The 20,142-nt window shown below is 37.5% G+C and overlaps 1 protein-coding gene across 2 annotated transcripts in view; it reads left to right on the top strand.

The window, feature by feature from the left end:
* Window positions 1-771: 771 nt before the first annotated feature.
* Window positions 772-20,142, top strand: part of rsu1 (Ras suppressor protein 1) — a 35,637-nt gene continuing 16,266 nt past the window's right edge. Inside the window, exons 1-7 of one of the 2 annotated variants that reach the window (XM_017700357.2) lie at window positions 772-900; window positions 2,373-2,484; window positions 2,833-2,883; window positions 5,276-5,396; window positions 8,016-8,134; window positions 8,997-9,079; window positions 18,049-18,163. In XM_017700357.2, coding sequence (XP_017555846.1) covers window positions 883-900; window positions 2,373-2,484; window positions 2,833-2,883; window positions 5,276-5,396; window positions 8,016-8,134; window positions 8,997-9,079; window positions 18,049-18,163 — 619 coding nt within the window. In that variant the 5' untranslated portion in view covers window positions 772-882. Of the gene's footprint in view, window positions 901-1,917; window positions 2,180-2,372; window positions 2,485-2,832; window positions 2,884-5,275; window positions 5,397-8,015; window positions 8,135-8,996; window positions 9,080-18,048; window positions 18,164-20,142 lie in introns of those variants that run through there. The other variant, XM_017700358.2, reaches the window with a different exon arrangement.

Raw genomic sequence — 20,142 nt, 5'->3', positions numbered from 1 at the left:
GGCAGGATTTGGTCAAATATAAGGATTATGGTCTCAATTTTATTAGAAGTTCATTCTTGATGCTTTGCAGCTTTCTTGGTTGTTACTGAATCATCATCTACAGAGTGTTTCATCAAAAGTTTCTTAGTTTCTTCTTCAGCTTCCCAGTAATTGTGTGAATATGATCATGTATTTACAATAAAATAGCTTTTATACTGATGAAAACTTGAGACCATAATCTAAAAAGCACACTTTCCTGCATCCATTACTGCCCCTTGGAATTTTAAAAGCAACTCTATTTTTAATAGTGTAGTGGTAAGATTTTAAAATATGTAGCTATTGATCCTCTTCCACTGTTTCTCAAAAAGCTGTGTTCAGGTGATCAGGAACAGTGGACCAAGCATGAGACCTACATGACTTATTCCACACATGTCCTAACAAGAACTGATCAAAACTGATCAAACTGATAAACAGTATAAACTGACACTATTATTTTTTGAATGGTTCCTACTATTTTTTTTTTAATTGACTGACTGAATGGTTAAAGATTTTACAGTGCGCACATTGCCCACTCAATGACACTTCAAATCTCTCTCAGTAAAGCAAAGTTCATCCATGCTGCAGGCATCTGTTCACCACTCACTAAATATAATCAGGCCTAAAAATAGAGGCTACTGTTTATCCCAGAACACAGAGGGATAGACAGAAAGAGAGGGAGGGAGTTTAAGCCCAGTGGTCCAATGCTGAGGCACTTTCAGCCAGGAGGGAGCTCTTTCTAAGAGAGGAGAGGCATCTTGGTTTACCTTTGCTCCATGTCAGGGTGCTTCATGTTAAAGGAGGAGACAGAGGAGGCTCAGGTTGCCGCAGCCCCCCTTGTGTGGATATTAGGACACTGGCCAAAGAATGTGTCTCCGACGTAAGGTAAACTTAAACTGACACGCATTAAGTAGTTGAAATAGTACTAAACAACAGCTGTGTATAGCCACCTGCTTAGGAATACCTGTACTGTAAATACGCTTAATCAAGCTTTTATGATAACTGAATATAAACTTACATTATATACAATACACATACACTATATATCTATATATCTATAGCTCCTCCAACATATCTTCTGAAATCAAGGGCTTTATAGGAAGTTTGTCCCCTTTTGCTGCTTCTGCTCTTCTGGGAAGGCTTTGTACTAGATGTTGGAATGTTGCTGTGAGGATTTGATTGTATTCAGCCAAAAGAGCATTAGTGAGGTCCGGACTGGTGTTGGATTACTTCTGCATCACAAATGGAACTCCAACTCATCCCAAAGGATGAAATGGAGCTTCATCACTCTGGAGAACACAGTTTTGCTGGGGGGTTTATTCCTCTCTAGCTGAAGCCTTGGTATTGGACATGGTGACCTTAGGCTCACGTGTGTCAGCAGCAGAGTGTCCCATTCTATGAATATGAAACATCCGTGTCAGTAATGAGTGCATTCTGGATTAGCCTACCTCACTAATTAGAAGAAATGTCTGGATCTTTTCGGATATATAATGCATGGGTAGGGTCTGCATTTTGATTCTGAAAGAACACTAAGGGCATTAAGGCACTAAGGAGGGAACATATATTTTTAAGGCCGATATTTGTTCATCATTATTATTATTAATACTATTATTATTATTATTGCTATTATTATTGTTGCTGTTGTTGTTGCTGTTATATTATAACGCAACAACAACAATAACAACAATAAATATTAATAATATAATAATAATAATAATAATAATACATACGTACATACATACATTAACTGTTATACTGTGAAGTAACATGTAATGCATAAACTGCGTTAGACCGCAGACGAAGTGGCGCTGTAATCCACACTGCACTGCTTTAGTGCGGAGCTCATTACTGTTACCACTTCCTTTAAGGCTATTGGTGAAAAATAAAAGCACACGCCGGATCATGAAGTCGTGTTTTGATTGGATGGTTTTGTTTACCCGCTCCTTTTTCCCTGTCGTTGATTGGTGAAAGATGTTTATCCGTCTCAGAAAACCCCTCCCCGGTCTGCTCGCAGTGAGCAGCCTTTTATGGAGAGTGGAGAATGTCTATCAACTTCCGGTTGGGTGTGAAGCGGAGCTGTCGCTCTTAGAAACAGCGAGCAGTTGTGCCTGAGGCCACATATATATTCTAAAGACATTTTTGCACATTCATTCCACACATCAAGGTAAATAACTGGCAATTCTTATCAGTTTGGTTCTTGTTAGCCTACTTAGCTTGTTAGCGTAGTTAGCTGTAGCTATATCGGGCATGCTAGCTAACTTTCTTCTCCACAGTTCTTACTACGCTGTACTAGCAGCGGTTTCCACACTCTCGGTGTCTGTTTTCGCCTTGACTCGGACGTTCTGCTCTCCTTGTAGAAAATGTCCAAATCTCTGAAGAAGATAGTGGAGGAGAGTAGGGATAAAAATCTCCCCGAAGTGGATATGTGCGACAGGGGGATATCCAACATGCTCGACATTCCTGGTTTGTGTGAGTATCTCACCTCAGATGTCCTCGAATTCTCGTCAGTTTAAGCGTTTTTTGACGTTTTTATGTAAAGGCTTTAACTGTGAGTTATAACAGGTTTACTAAACGTGTAACGTACTTTTATACTCCTAACTGATTTCGCATCGTTTCAGAGTAATCTTTTGACAAAAACTTTCCAATAGCCTAGACAGACTAACTTCACCAATGATTTGTAAAGTTCTTTTGCGTTTCAGCACAGTGGCGTTAACTTTCTTAGCGTCGGCCTTGCAGTTTAACAGCTTTGTACGCAGCACAGTAACTATATGGCCAGAAATCAATCTCACCATCGCCTGTTATTTTTGTGTCTTGTAGTCACCTTGTCCAACATAACTCAGCTTGTCTTGAGCCACAACAAGCTCACAAGTAAGTACTGTATTTCCCTGTCTATTCAACAAGCTCTTGCGGTGATGTTAGACTTGATGTTAGTGATCTTTGATGCCAAGTTATTGAAGTCAGATAGTGTTTTTACTCCTATTTGAGAAGTTTGTGGGGACTCCAGAAAGTATTTAAGTAAACATTGCTTTTTCCAAATCATTCTTTATATGAATGTGTAGAAATGCAAGTGAAGTCCTGTATGTGTCGCCTTTAGGCCCTCCTTGAAAGGGTTAAAAAGATGGCATAAACATACGCTTTTACACCACTAGAGAGCAGCATCGGCCAAAGAGCAGTGAAGTCAGAGAAGTCAATGCATTAAAAGGTGCTTGTAAAAACATAATATAATCTCTTAATATATAGTTAATATATGGTTGTACCATTTAAAGGAATTCTAAATATATGACAACGTATATCTGCATATATCTACAAAAATGTAATTTTAAAATGTAACTGCAGCTTTACAGTTGTTAGCTGCAATTTTCACAATTAATTGTCTAGGCATATTCACTTTAAAGGGTTATATGTGACCATGGTTATGTCTGGCAACAGCAGCATTAAATACACTGACTACTTTTCCTCAGCTAGACATTTTTTCTCTTTCAGCATTAAGCGGAAAGCTGCATATTTGGTTTCATGTTTACAGTAAACGATTGAGCAGGATTTGTTTGTTTGCACTGAAATCATGGTAATCTCCATGAAGATCTTAAAATGTGATATCACTCTTGTTTGTCAGGTGTTATTTTTAGTGATGATCAAAGCTGCTTAATTAGATTAAGTTCAACCATGTCTCTTCACCTGGAGGAGAGATTCATGACTTCAGATCTGTTTGTAGGTTAAGATGCTCCAACAGTGATCAAGTCAAGTAATGTAGCGCTTGGAACCTCACTCTTTGTGTATATAGGCAAAAGTAATCTCTACGTCTTGATTTTGTTTATATTGGGCTTCTCTATATATTGTAGATATACCGTCATTTCAGATTCAACTGTCAAGTTCTTTTTATTCCCCCCTTTTTCTTAGTATACCCCTGGGCTTATCATCACACTGCTTATTTCCATGGTTGAATCCTCCCATTTCACAGGCTGTCTGCATAAAGTGCAGAGATGTAAAGTGTGCCATTTTTTTGAACTTTTCAAGGTAGTCAGGAATTACAGTGACATTTGGAACCCTTTCATTAGTGAGGCCGCTGAGTAAAGTGCCCGTGCCGGCAGGAATGAGAGACACTATTCGTGCCAAGGTAATGAGAGAGCGAGAGAGGAAGAGTAGGGCCAAAGGTTTGAAACCTTTCTCCACCGTCCAATCTTTACGTCGCGCTCACTTATTACTATCAATCACCCTTACTATTAAAGAGCATCGTGCTTTCACAGAGAAGTGGCTAGGGCATTTGACTTCCCTCAGCTCACATATTCATTCATGTACATGCGCTTCACTCTCACATTCATATAAGCACATGCATGTTTGTGTAATTCACTACAGTGTGTGATGCTTATTTATTACTCTATATGATTATTTATATATAGTAGAAAGTGAGTGCGGTGGCTTCTGATGTACTGCTTTTATCCAAATATTGATCATCTTTCATCACACTCTACAACACTGATATCGATTTACATTCTTTAAAGTCAGTTCACCTCCCTTGAGCTGGTGAAGCGTAGATTATAAAGTAAAGGTGGCATCAGAAAAAAATATATTTGTTTACTGTACTGCACAAATTTTGCTTTCAGCATGCTACATCATGGCACAGAGAGACAGTAACCAAGAACATGAGATCAGGACCTTCAGAAGTATTGATAAACACTGTGTGTCAGTTTGCTGGTCCATAACAGAGCCCTGAAATGTCCCTGTGATACTGTATCAGTATGCTATGGGTGCGCTTGGTGTAGCTGATCTCTCTAAAGTCATTCACGTCATGGTGTTTGTGTAAACCCACACCCACCTTTATAATGAAGGCCAATTGATCAGCCAGTAATCAGATAGGTGCCCCGTTATCCTCATTGATCTTTGTCTAAGGAGCGCAGGCAGGCCAACCGTCCAAAAGGGGAGGAAGGGAAAGGACTGTTATGCTAAACGCCTCCATCATTAAAATGTCAAATGTATTGCTGGGCAAGTGACCTGTAATTGAGTCATCAAAGACAGAGTGCCCATGCCCTGGCTCTAATAATTAGCTAGTTAAACCCTGCTATGTCACCAGCAAGCCCTTTGTCCTGTCCCTCAGTGCTGTTTGAACTCTGGCTAGGACTAACTTGTATTCTAGATGTGTGTTTTTGAATTCTTTGAATTAAATAAAAATTGTTATATTAACATCTTAATGACAGTGAACATTTGAGAAGCTCTGTTTTTATGCTTTTTTTTGCTCTCCCTCTCTACTTTTCTTATTTGTTAGCTGTGCCTCCAAACGTTGCTGACCTTAAGAATTTAGAGGTGCTGAACATGTTTAATAACCAAATAGAGGAGCTTCCCACTCAGATCAGCAGCCTTCAGAAGCTCAAACACCTGAATCTAGGGTAAGCATTTTTCCATACTTTCCCTTCCAATCTTACCGTTATTGTTTATTTCTTTTACCATAATCATTCAGCTGATCAGGCTGTAAACAAAACATTTGTAACCTCATTTTACTTCACTTAATTATATGCTTTATAGCACATCATATAGGGTTTCTTTCATTAAAAAAAAAAATAAAGTAAGTAAAATAAAAGTAAAATTGTAAAGGTTGTCTTCTCATTTGACTTGAAGTATAGTAAAATACTGATGTAATCAGTGACAAATGTCCTTATTATTTAGTGCAAAATAGAAGCATAAGCAAAATGAAATGTCTGTTAATTAGTCGCACAACAAATTCTCATCTTAGTTTATCACGTTGTTTTTACATCACTGATTGTAACTCAAAGCACAAGGACTGAAACATTACTGTTAAAATTGTTCAGATAATTACATTTTTTTCATTACTGTCATAATATAATAATAACTGCATGGTTATGAATTTATGAATGGCAAGAATTATGAATTGTGAATACTGGTGCTTTTTCCGCCTCTGTGCTGATGTTCTGCTGTAAACTGTTCTACTTTAAACCGTCCCATCTTATTAGTAAACTCAGCAGCAGTTATCACTTTATAGTGTTTACTTATTAATGTCACTTAGGAATATTGGTGACTAGGTGCAGACTTTACAGATTTACTAATTACAAGTGCTCTATGTTGTGTAAATAAAGTAAAACAAATATTAACATTATTTACATTAATAATACTAAATGTAATAATAAATAAAATAGTTGCCAAAATGTTGTAGTTTAGTTCACAAAAAAGCAGCATTATCAATTTTCATGTCACACATTCTTTATGTGTGCCTGGCTACACTGGGAATATCAGCATGTTACAAAAAAGACTTGATGTTAATCAATGATAGAGTTGATGTTAATTTGGAAATCTTGTCTAAAAAGTAGTCAGTGTAGACCTATGTTAATTTGGCTAAAGTTGTAGCCTTTAACTACAAGCATGTATTCAGGTAAGCAAGAGTTATGTACCAGGTTGACTTCCCGTTGGTTTTCTACTTAATGTCATAGTACAGTTGGATTAAATGTCAGATTTGAGTTGTAGTTAAGGGATCACAAACACTGTTGCACTCTTCTACTTGCTTTCTCATTCTCATAACAGTTCACATCACACTGCCTCAAAGCAAAATGCACGTTTACCAGCACCTAAATCCTGAGGGGCCCTCTTTAAGCCCTAAGGTTTGTGAAGAGAAGGAGGCCTCCTCAATGTCACGCGGGATTAAGGAGGACCACAATCTCCCCCTGCATCTGACATCCCACATTTTTATTGATTTGCTGTCAGGCGCGTCATTTCCAGGCATAATCTTGAAAACATAAGCCGTGCCGCCGTATTCGTGGCAGTGAGTCCTGCCGTGAGTGCGTGTGTACGCCTCCCTACTCGATCTCATTTGTCAAAACAATTCCCCGCCTCTTGTAATTGCTTCACAAACACACAGCGGAATCAGTTTGTTTGTATCTGTTAAATCCGCTGCAAAACTGTGTATGTCTTTTGCAAGGGTGTGCTGTCACTGTGTTGTGAGGGAAAGGTGGGTAATGAAATTGGGGAGGACATATAGACTTAGAGAAGAGAGGCTTAAGTGGCCAGAGTTAATCAGCCTTTGATCTCAGTCTCTCTCTGTATCGCGCACACACATACGCTCTTCAGTTCTCTTTAGCTCATTGTCAGGCACCTTCAGCTCTTTGCAGACCAGTACTCATTTACTGAAAAGTCTCAGCATAGCATCCAAGAGGAAGGAGTCCACCATCAAGTTCCTGTCCATTAAATGGTGAAAACTAAATGTTCCTATCCATTAAATAGAGAAGATGGGGTGTGGCTGTATAAGGCCAAATTAAAGGGAAAATTTACAGTTAAATTATTTTTTTACAGCCTTAAAATGTCATTTTTGTTTCAGCTATAACCAGCTGTTTAATAATGGGCTTTTTATGTTCCAATATAAACTCACCAAGGAGTACATATATTTGACTGTGTTAAAGTCAGACACCTCCCTTCATTTATAATGTACTTGCATAAGAAGGGGTATTAAAAATAAAATTGGAGTTCAAAAATAGAGAAATTAAGACTCCTAACGTTCATGGCCTGGTAGACCACCAAAAAAAAAACAGATTAAAAATATTTAAGCTCTCCTCTTGTTTCAGATCTGAACCCACAGGTGTTTCTGCCCAACCTTTCCCTGCTACGCTAAGAAAATTGATAAAAAAAAAGATGATATGCAAATCAAACTAAAAAGCTGCTTGTGTTCTCAGAGCAATACACTGGCTGCCCCAGAGTCTAGACCTCAATATGTTTTTAATGTGTTTGAAAAATGAATGAAGATTTCTGCCTGACTTTTGCACAGTGCTATACATAACTGACAGCATGTGTCAGTTATATACGTAGACTTCTATCTTTGAAATTTTACTGTATTTAGATGTTACTTTTTTGTTATTGACAGCCATAGTGCTTGTACATGTAGCATCAGTCTTAATCAGGGGATATCGATCTTTATTGTTCACCTCTGCTTGTCTCTGATTGTGTAACCATTGTGTATACATCTGTGTTGAGAGTCAATTTGTAATGTGTGTGCGTGTGTTTAGAATGAATAGGTTGAGTACACTGCCCAGAGGGTTTGGTTCTCTCCCAGCACTGGAGGTCCTGGATCTCACTTACAACAATCTGAATGAATCCTCACTGCCAGGGAACTTCTTCTACCTTAGTGAGTCTGTCTGTCAGTTCCTTGCTCTCACATGCATCTTCTATTACTATGCAGTACTCACTTCTCTAATGGAATTCAAACAGAACAGCAGTTAACTGACTAAACTTCATCATCATCATCATCGTCGTCATCATTGCAATCAACCCTTCCCCATTAGAGGCCTAGTGATGATCATTGACCGTCTCTGGTGCGCTGTAGTCCGTTAATGGGCTGTTATTTTAATACTGATGACATGATGAAAGCACGTACTGAACAGTAATCAGTCCTTTATTCCCCTCCTCCCTCTTTTACATACACCCTCCCTGCTCTGTTTATCACTGCTGACGACCAGCCTCTGATATTACCTCTGATTCCATAAGCAAATTAAAATGTATCTGATTAATGAATGAGGTTCAGGTGATTAAGGACAATCAGAGAGTGCAGAGCGCACTGGAGGTTGAGGAGGAGGGAGAGTAAGAGTGGTGGGCTTGCTTCTAAGAACTCTCTTAGAATAGAATAGAAATATGTTTATAAATCTTAAGGCTTAATCAGAAAACTGGGGTGAACTGGATGCCCTATAACATTTCCTTAGTATTTAATGATAGTTATTTATTTGATTCTATTTTGCCCAAGGCTGCATTAACCAGTTTCTTTGACTGAATGAATAAGTTGTCCTGTGTGTTTATGGTAAACTTTGTGCACAATACTTGTGAATATTCAGTCATGTTCTACTTTGTGTCTGTGTGTCGATGGGTCTTCAGACAGACACAATCTGGACAGGGAGTATTAATCAACCCTGACCATCTCTATTGATCAGACAGCGCTCCACTCAGGCCTGCAGCACGCAGACCAGTCTTACACTCCCCCCTTTCTCTCATTTCAGCTACCCTGCGTGCACTCTATCTCAGTGACAACGACTTTGAGATCCTGCCCCCAGACATCGGCAAGCTGGCCAAGCTGCAGATAGTGAGTAATTTATCTAAATTCACCCTGAAATCAATCCACTTTTTCAGTCGGCTGTTGGTTGGATTTATTTTTTTTACAGTGCGTGGTATCCTTTATCAAAAGCTTTTGAGAGGTGATTTAGGACTGTATGTGTCGTCTCCGAGCTTCTGAGGGCCCACCGTTATCTCAATGGAGATGTAATGGGTGATAAAGCAGGTTTATGAGTTGTCTTACTGAAGGAATTTTTTACACCTGCTTATGGTTTTTCACAATTAACTATGCACAAACCTCAAATGAAAAATACAAATATTGCAGTGCAATTAAGTACAGTCAGTTGGCCCAGTGATGCATTGGCATCAACATGGAAATATTTGCTATTCTCATGTACATGTATCAATTGATAGTACAACCCCAAATTCATTGAAGTTGGGGCATTGTATAAAACAAATAAAAACAGAATACTACGATTTGCAAATCCTTTTCAACCTATATTCAATTGAATACACTACAAAAACAAGATATTTAATTTTCAACCGGGTAATCTTTATTGTTTTTTGCAAATATTCACTCATTTTGAATTTGATGCCTGCAACACAGTCCAAAGAAGTTGAGACAGGGGCAACAAAAGACTGGGAAAGTTGAGGAATGCTCAAAAACACCTGTTTGGAACATTCCACAGGTGAACAGGTTAATTGGAAACAGGTGAGCGTCATGATTGGGTATAAAGGGAGCATCCCTGAAAGGCTCAGTCGTTCACAAGCAAGGACGGAGTGAGGTTCACCACTTTGTGAACAACTGCGTGAGAAAATAGTCCAACAGTTTAAGAACAATGTTTCTCAATGATTTCATCATCTAGAGTCCATAATATCAATATCAAAAGATTCAGAGAATCTGGAGAAATCTCTGCAAGTAAGCGGCAAGGCAGAAAACCAACACTGAATGCCCGTGACCTTTGATCCCTCAGGCGGCACTGCATTAAAAACCCATATCATTCTGTAACGGACATTACCACATGGGCTCAGAAACACTTCAGAAAACCACTCGTCGTGTCCTCTGGACCAATGAGGGAAAATGACTGTCTGGATTGTTATCAGCGCGAAGTTCAATAGCCAGCATCTCTGATGGTATAGGGGTGTGTCAGTGCCCATGGCATGGGTAACTTGTACATCTGTGAAGGCACCATTAATGCTGAAAGGTACATACAGGTTTTGGAGCGACATATGCTGCCATATTCTGCACGTGTTACAACAGCATGACTTTGTAGTTAAAGAGTGGGGGTACTAGACTGGCCTGCCTGCAGTCCAGACCTGTCTCACATTGAAAATTTGTGGCGCATTATGAAGCGCAAAATACGACAACGGAGACCCCGGACTGTTGAGCAACTGAAGTTGTACATCAAGCAAGAATGGGAAAGAATTCCACCTACAAAGCTTCAACAGTTAGTGTCCTCAGTTCCCAAACACTTATTGAGTGTTGTTAAAAGGAAAGGTGATGTAACACAGTGGTAAACATGCCCCTGTCCCAACTTCTTTGGAACGTGTTGCAGGTATCAAATTCAAAATGAGTGAATATTTGCAAAAAACAAAGTTTATCCATTTGAACATTAAATATCTTGTCTTTGTAGTGTATTCAATTGAACATAGATTGAAAAGGATTTGCAAATCATCATATTCTGTTTTTATTTATGTTTTACACAACGTCCCAACTTCACTGGAATTGGGGTTGTATTCCGATGACATCAGTCGTGCTGCGCCATTTTGATAGGCAAATTCAGGTTCACCCAGTTCATTCAGTGCTGTGGTGGTTTGTAATGAGCTAAAACCATAACCAGTCCAGCAAAGGCGGTAAAGCACTTTTTAAAAATATTATTTTAAAAGCATATTAACCAGTATGTTTGAGCGTATTGATTTGAGTGTATATCATTTGATTTGTAGCTGTAGTTAAATTCAATTCAAGTTTATTTGTATAGTGCTTTTTACAATGATGTTGTCACAAAGCAGCTGTACAGAAGTTTGAAAACACACAGTTACAACATATATCCCCCAGTGAGCAAGCCAATGGCGATGGTGGCAAGGAAAAAACTCCCTCAGTCTGGAGGAAGAAACCTTGGGAGGAACCAAGACTCACAAGGGGGGACCCATCCTCCTCTGATCAAACAGTGTTTATAATTTAATAAGCTAAATGCCAAATAAAAGCTAAGAGGATCTCTGTTTGAAGACTGGATGGTAAAGCTTTAGAAACTGCACTGGTAGATGACCCTGGCAGATCTAACTATAACAGCTAATGAACTAAAAGGAGAGAACCAGAAGTTAGCATAGATATGAGAGATCCCTGAGACACTGGGATCCCCCACTCCACCATCAACAAACCTGTGATCGCGTGAAGTGGTGGGTCAACAGCACCAACATCTCAGTTTACCATAAGCCTCTATGCCCATGAACCCCTGGATCTCCTGCCTTTATCTAAAGGAGAAGGCTAATTATCAAAAGCTAAACTAAACAAATATGTTTTCAGTCTAGACTTAAAGGTTGAGACGGTGTCAGAGTCCCAAACATTAACTGGGAGATTATTCCACAATTTGGGGGCTTTGGAATTCTTCTGAATTTTAGGAACCAGTAGAAAACCAGCATCCTGTGATCTGAGTAAGCGAGGTGGTTCATAATGGGAAATAAGATCTTGCAGGTACTCCGGTGAGAGACCATGCAGGGCTTTATACGTCAATAAAAGAATTTTATAGTCAATACGGAATTTAATAGGAAGCCAGTGTAATGCTGATAAAACTGGGCTGATGTGATCAAAACTTCTGGTTTTAGTTAGTACTCTAGCTGCAGCATTCTGAACTAATTGAAGTTTATTTAGTTTCTTGTTGGAGCATACTGACAACAATGCATTACAGTAGTCTAGCCTTGAAGATATAAAGGCGTGTACCAATTTTTCAGCGTCATGTAGGGATAACGCATTTCTCAACAAGCTGAAGAAATGCTGTCCTTGTAATATTACCCATGTGTTGATTAAACGTTAGATCTTAATCAATCGTCACACCAAGATTTTTAGCTACTGAACCAGGTACTACAGAGAAGTCTGCAAGATTTAACATTAAATCTGAGCATTTATTCCGAGCAGCCTTAGGACCAAGAAGGAGAACTTCTGTTTTATCTGTGTTTAAAAAAAAAAGGAAATTCTGCAGCATGTTTTTCAGTTTCTTATCTTTTACACAATCTTCTATTTTATTTAATCTGGATTTATCTTCTGGTTTGGCTGATATGTACAGCTGTGTATCATCAGCGTAGCAGTGGAAACTAATTCCATGTCTATTTATAACTAAGCCTAATGGTAACCTGTATAATGTAAATAACAGAGGACCTAAAACAGAATCTTGTGGAACTCCATATTTCACTTTTGTATAATTAGATGATATATTATTTAATTGTATGAACTGAAACCAGTCAGTGAGGTAGGATAAGAACCAGGATAACAATATTCCTCTAATTCCAACCATGTTTTGTAGTCTGTCTAAGAGAACAGAATGATCTATAGTGTCAAAGGCTGCACTTAGATCAAGCAGTACCAGCAGAGCCGTGGCCTTGATCAGAGGCAAGAAGGAGATCACCTGTTACCTTAACTAGAGCCGTCTCTGTGCTATGGTGGGGCCCAAAACCAGATTGGAATTTTTCATATGTTGTTCTTATGTAGATAGGAACAGAGTTGCTGGGCTACAGCTTTTTCTAAAACCTTAGAAATAAATGATAAGTTGGAAATGGGTCTGTAGCTTGACAAATTGCTGGGGTCAAGATTTGGCTTCTTTATCAAAGGTTTAATCACTGCTAGTTTGAATGATTTGGGTACATGACCTAGGCTATGAGAAGAATTAATTATTGTTAAAATGGGTTTAATTATAGCTTGTAGTATTTGTTTAAATAAGTTTGTTGGAATCATGTCAAGTGTGCATGTTGCAGAATTTGAGGAAGATATTATTTTTTTCTAGTTCTGACCAGATGTTTCCAGTCTCTTTTCTTTAACCACATTTTGTGTTGTTTTCAGCCAAACCAGATGATGGGTAGGTTACTGGTATCGGTTGAACTTTTTGTCTAGTATTCTCGAGTTTGTTATTACAAAAGTCCATAAAATCATTGCTGCTATAGTTGGCGGGTATTTGAGGTTCAGATCCTGCCTGGTTTTTGGTAAGTTTAGCGATTTCGCTAAATAAGAATCTAGGATTGTTTTTTTTTTTTTTTTCCGATAAGTGAGGACAGGTATGCTGAGCGTGTTTTGATAAGTGCCTTTCTGTACCTGCTAAGGCTGTCCTTCAAAGCAGAGTGAAATACTTCCTTGGTTAGTCTTGGTTAGTCTTAATACTTGGTTAGTCGCCATTTGTGCTCTAATTTCCGTACTGTCTGTCTTAAGGTGCGTATTTCATTGTTGTACCATAGAGTGAGATTTTTCTGTATCTGGTGTTATTGAATGCTTCATGCAATAATGGGGTGATGTATACACATTTTCACTAAGACCTAGTTCATATGAAATTAGGTAATGATCTGAAACTACTGAAGTTTGTGGAAGAACAGTTAGATTATGTATGTCAACACTTAGAGTCAAAACTAAACCTAAGGTGTGATTACAGTAATGTTTAGGCCCTATTACATTTTGAGTAAGGCCTACAGAGTCTAAGATAGATGAGAATGCCTTTTGTAATGGATCTGCTGTGATCTCAAAGTGAATATTAAAGTCTCCTGCAATTATTACTTTCTCTGCACTCACTGCTAGGTCTGCAACAAAGTCACTGAATTCTTTTAAGAATTATGAATAAGGTCCTGGTGGCCTATAAATACTAATTAGGTTAAGTACGCTATTATTTGTGATTGGATTGGTTATGTTTATGAAAATAATTTCAAAAGAATTGAAAGTGAGACTGTGTTTCTGATTTATGTCTAATGAATTTTTATAAATGACACATTTATGACCACCTTTTTTCCCAGTCTAGGGCTGTGTACATAATTATAACCTACAGGGGTGGCTTCATTTAATGAGAAATATTCCTCAGGTTTAATCCATGTTTCTGTGAGACATAATACATCAATTTTATGATACATTATTGTATCATTTACAATGAGAGCCTTAAGAGTTGAGTGATCTTATATTAAACAAACCAAACCTTAGTTTAGAGAACCTTAGTTCTGCAGTTAGACACTGGATCTGATATTTTTATATTAAGTTATTTAAACAAACCGATAGAGATTTTCTAAGTTTGTGTTTAATTCGGGGCAGTGAAACAGTCTCGATATAGTTATACCTAGGTCATGTCTCAAGGCAGCGAGCAGACGGTCGGTTTAGCACATAGCATTTAGTATTTGTAGTATTTGGAATTTTTTTCAGTAACATTGACATGATTAGCTGTAACGTTTCTATTTTTGGCGCTACCTACGTGGCCTTCGCTTTGAAGTCAGTGGATGGCCCTCTCGATGTTCCGTGAGGGGTCAACGGATCCCAGACGACTAGGGTGAAGCCCATCCCTCCGGTAGAGTGCTGGCTGCTCCCAAAACGAGGACATTTTGTCCACGTAGAACAAACCGTTGCAGGCGCACCAGCCACGGATCCAGGACTGCAGCGTGACAACAAATGAAAGCTAAAATATAAACAGCAGAAGTTTCCCACTGGGTTATTATTTTTCATCCCACACTGCATAATAGCAAACTAAATAGTTTGCAAAAAATGACAGATTAGCATTAGAATGTGCGCTCACATTAGTTTAGTAGGAGAAATACAGAAGTGTGTGCTTTTGGATGCATCATTAGATCAATGGCTATACCTTTGTTGTGCTCCTCATTACCTGTTCAGTAAAAACCTTCAAGTGAAAGTTTGAGGTATTTATTGATTAAGGATGTGTTTATTGAGGTAAATTGATGCACTTAATGAGGTAAGCTGCTGTTGGCTTCGTATTAGCCAACTTGTGAAATTCATTCTGCATTTAAGGCACCTCAGTGTAACTGCAGCACCATTTAAGGTGGAAAGAAAAATGTAAATGAGAAGCTGGTGAATAAGAAGTTGACTTAAGCTTGATTTATACCTATGAGTGTGTGTGTTTTTTTTTTTTTTTTTGTCTTAAATAAGAAAAACGGGACCTTCATAATTAGTCTTTACTAAGCTTACTTGTTAAATTAATTTCTGGACATGTGATGGTGTCACTTTCGGTTTAACTTCCATGTGGTTCTGCAGCAAAACAAAATGACAAAGGCAGACATGAGTACATGTTCTGAAAGTAGTCTCCTTGCATCAGTGTGAAGCATCAAAGAGGCAATGTCATAAATTCATCTAGCATTAAACATATTAAAGCTCACATATTAGCAATAGTGATGTTAAAAACAGTGTTTTTAAGTTATTTAAGAAAAGAGAAAAACAGTTTGTTAACAGTTGTATATAAGCTAATAGATATATTAGCAGCCATGTCAACTTCTGCCTGTCGTTCAGAGCAGCAACGTGTATGGCAATGTTTACAACTATACATAACGTGTAATCAAGAACACAGACGCTGAGCAAGTTTTTTTACTGTTCATTTACAGTTTTCACCTGCATGCTAGTGAGAGACAGTGAAAGTAAATGGTCAGCCTTCCTGCAACTCTGTTTACATTGGATGTGATTTAGCTTGATGTTTAGTAAGATTTACGACATGCTGCATGAGAACACTACAATTAGTTCGGTCCCACTTTATATTGTTTATATTGAACAACACATGCAACAACAAAGGATTACAGATGTACACCTTATGTAATTACACAAGTGCATCTTAATAGTTGTAACAGCCTATTCTCTCTCTTGGAATTACACAAGTATAATAACATAAATGTAATTACTTGTAATCCGACTGGAATAGCAGTTGTTTTCAGAATTATTTTTCAACAGTAAAAGGAAGTATGTAATAACTTATATTAAGACATTATTGACACTGGATCTCCCAGCTTTCCTAACAGTTAGCTAGCATATATGTTGCTAGTGCTGTGGCATTGTAACCAGTTTCAGCTTTAAACCATTCTGTAATTTGACAGTACAGCAGATGTCCCTTATTTTAACATGTAACTTTTATGACATTAATTCAATGTGTTGCATTACTCCCAAAGGAATGTCTGTATTACCACTCCATTATTTCACATTACCTATATAACAACTACAAAGGAACTGTCCACTTTAAAATAAGTGTTTTATAAAGGTACAGTGTTATTACAGAACAGTATTAATCAATGTGATGAGTTACCTTGTTACAACACAGTTATTCCACAGTAATCTTGCAAAACATAAATGAAACGTTATGTAAAACATTCTTTCTTCAGTTGCTGGAAAAGACTTCTGAACTGCAGTGTATCAAAAAGATACACTTGTATAATCACATTAGGCAAAACTGAAGTCGATACATGTATGTAATTACATAGGCTGTAGTTCTGTAATCAATCTGTAACATTGATTAACTCATCAGTAATTACATTGTTACATATGTTATTCATGTGTAACTACACAGTTATTAGTGACACTTAATTTGAAGTGGAAAATATATTAAAAAATCATATTATTAAAGTAATTAAAGCAATAATGTTGAAGGTATCACACACTGGAATATCCTGAACACTGGGGACTGTGTGTAAAACATATATTAAACATAAAACATATATTTTTTATATATATATATATATATATATATATATATATATATATATATATATATATTTGTTTTTTTTTTCTTTCAAGGTCATTCTAGTCTATTTTGTAACTGCAGTAGTGGTGATTACAGTTTGCCTACCAACTTGGTGACATTGTCTTCTTAATGACACGGTGAATGCTATGAATATGTTCATTGTGTAAATGCTTACATGCAAAATGGACCAGCCTGTGGTCAAACATAAATTCTGCATAAATTCCATTGATCCTGTGGTTTTGTAATGCCACATTATAGGTTGATCATGAGATACAGTAACTCTAACGACTTCATTTTCTCAAAATTTAGAACAGCCAATTGTGCATGCTGTCAAATCTATCTGACTTCTACTTATATTAATCTTATTTCTGAGAGTGAAAGAGGCCTGAACAAGAATTAATAAAATTATGTAGTAGTTTGGGACAATATTAGTTTTTGCTTTATTAATGTCACCTGTGATTCTTATTCATTCTTTGAAACATGTTAAGGATGGCTTCAGACATTTTCCCACTTTTATACCAAGGCATAAGTGTGAGGCCAGACAGATATAAGTGACTATGTAAGTGGTGAGGAGGTGGAAAAAGTTCCACTTTGGTTCCTAATTGAACAGAATTTTTTTGTTTTGTTATTTTTTGTTTGTTTGCTTGCTTGTTTTTTTTTTTTTTTATCTTTTTCTGTTTCACTTTACTCTAATGGTTTATAATGCAAAGACAAGTTTGTACAAAATATTTTTGTATTTGTGGCATTAGATTTGACAGTGATTCTGTCATTATTTGTCTAGAAACAAAATTGCACCTTGTATGCACTGTGTAGGTGCTAACTGCCTCATGAGAAACAAGGTAAAGAAACGCTTTCAGGACAGCCTGTCATATTGACAAGATGTTTTAGTGTTTTGACAGTCTTGGTTTAAGTATTGATAAAGATTTATTTAATTTTAATGATACTGTATTCTTTGATGTTTTCTTTGATGAAAATGTGTAAAGTAACTGAGAAAAACTGAAAATGATAGAACTGAAACTAGGACAATCTATTGTTCGCTATAATAGTGATTTTCTCTCAATATGTGTGCAAAACTATAACTGTAAATGTGTAAGAACATTTACAGTTATATGCTTCTTAAGATTAACAAAATCTACATTTGTACATTTTAGCAAGAGGACATTTATTTTTATTATCATCATCATTATCATCATTATTGTTATTAAAAATATCAAATAATAATTACATTTATTTGTCTCGTTTTCTTGATGTCATAGTTTCAGTAGCATTCTCATATGGCCTTCCTGTCTTTGTATCTCGCTCTGTACAGCTGAGTTTGAGGGATAACGACTTGATCTCCTTGCCTAAAGAGATAGGAGATTTGGCGCAACTGAAGGAGCTGCATATCCAGGGCAACAGGCTCACTGTCCTGCCTCCTGAACTTGGTGAGATTTGAAAAAAAGTTTGCATTTCTGTGTGTATTTCATCAGAATTATTTCTTTGACTTTAGGTTTCACCAGAGTTCATATAAACTGTAAAATAGATTATTCAGTGTCCTTATCGGTATGCACTACAGTTTATTTTGTAGTAGAGTAATCTCAGGACTAGGGGTGCCCCGGTATGGGAATTTTGGGCTGAAGCAGATATTCGATAATTTTCATGTGAATATCTGAAATATTTATAAACATTTATAAGATGTAGAAACTGGAATCTATTTTAATTAGCATTATAGAGAAATATAGTGTTTATTTGTAAAGGTTTACAAAAGCTGTAAACTAAAACAAAGCAGAGATTTATGCGTAATACTACACTGTCCCCACTCTTTTAGGGTAAACTTGTCATCAAATATACATTTAAAATATCAGTCAAATCTGAACATCTTCTAAATGCTTTTTTTTATTTTAATTTTAAAAACAAGCACCTGCCAATACCAATAAAAATTCAATATAATCATGCATCCCTTCCAGTGACACCTATAATAAGCTCTATTCCTCCTTCTAAGACAAATTCAAGCTGTTAGTCATTAGTAATCGAATGACACCATGCTATAGGTATGCTATTGTAATACCTGAATTCAGTTAGCGGTATAAGATGACTTGTCATTCTTTAGCGTGTCAAATTTGTGTGTGTGCTTGCATGTTAATGTAAGTGACTGTTGCTTACTTAATGCTGTAGTTAACAGCCATGTTGAGGGCTGTGATGAGCTTTGACTCAAAGGGACAACAGTTCTGACTGTGGAGTCTCAAAGGCCATGTCAAAGTCTGTGCTTGCTCTTCATTATCCTCTTTCTCTCTCTCTCTCTCCTTTTCTATAAAACTCTCTCTCTCTCTCTTTCTCTGGGCCTGCTTTGTTCGCAATTTGTAAGAGTGCATGATGTGTGAGACATGTACATACCCACACAAAAAATGCAACAACATGGTTAGCACACAAGTGTGAAAACACCAGTCTGTAGACACTTAGTCCATCATGCTTCTGGTAGAGAGATCCACTGTGGTCTCCTAAGCTGTGCTGTGGTTGGTTGGCGGATCATTGGGGAGTGAGCCACACCCTGCTGACCCAGTGGAGGGTGAGACAGCAGACATCACCTGCTCCTCTGTCTCCCCCCTCTCTCTTCTCTTCACACTGAATGCATCACAGAGCCCCATATGGGTCAGCACAGGTCAAAATGCTCTCTGCCTGAGTGCCTCACCACACACAACATACACACACACACGCATTGGCTTCCCCTTTTCAGCCAACAGTAGGCTCAATGACATTTCTTGCTTATACTAACTTGATGATTACCATTTATTCTATGCTGTGGGTTTATATAAGTAGTACTTATCTGATTCATCTCAAGAGCCATATTGTTGTGTCCTCAAATTGGAATGGAGCATGGTCTTGCTATTCTAAGTGTAGGCTGACACGTACACACCCACTACCCTGTGCCTGCTCTTCTCTCCTGTCACACACACACAGAGCCTGCCTGAGGAGGCGATAATTGGCCTTAAACAGCCAACGTCGCCCACACCACGTCTCTTACGAACTGCTTTATAGAATTATTGACTAGTGTGGCCTAGTCAGAGTCTGGCAAATTCCACTTAAATTGTTTTGTGTTGTAGTTTGTCAATCTCTGGTATTTGTTGTAATAATCTTTCTGAGACTTACTGACACATCTCTTGTAGATAGAGCCATTTTGTTGTTAAATGGGTTGACACTGTAGGGTTAGGAAAATGGAGCCTTCCAGGTTTTACTTCTAACGGCTTCTGTAAACCTATAGATAGAGAGATATAAAGATGAATATATAGATGGCATTAACAATGTCATATAATGAAGCATGAACCATCATATCAAAGCATATAAAAACTAAGCATTCACAACAAATGCCCAATGAATAATGCATACAAACATTCTCACATTTAGGACTTTTCTATTGTATTTCAGA

The sequence above is a fragment of the Pygocentrus nattereri genome, chromosome 3 (assembly GCF_015220715.1).
Source record: "Pygocentrus nattereri isolate fPygNat1 chromosome 3, fPygNat1.pri, whole genome shotgun sequence".
NCBI lineage: Eukaryota > Metazoa > Chordata > Actinopteri > Characiformes > Serrasalmidae > Pygocentrus > Pygocentrus nattereri.
Note: the sequence above shows the minus strand (reverse complement) of the source record. Positions and strands in the feature narration are given on the sequence as shown.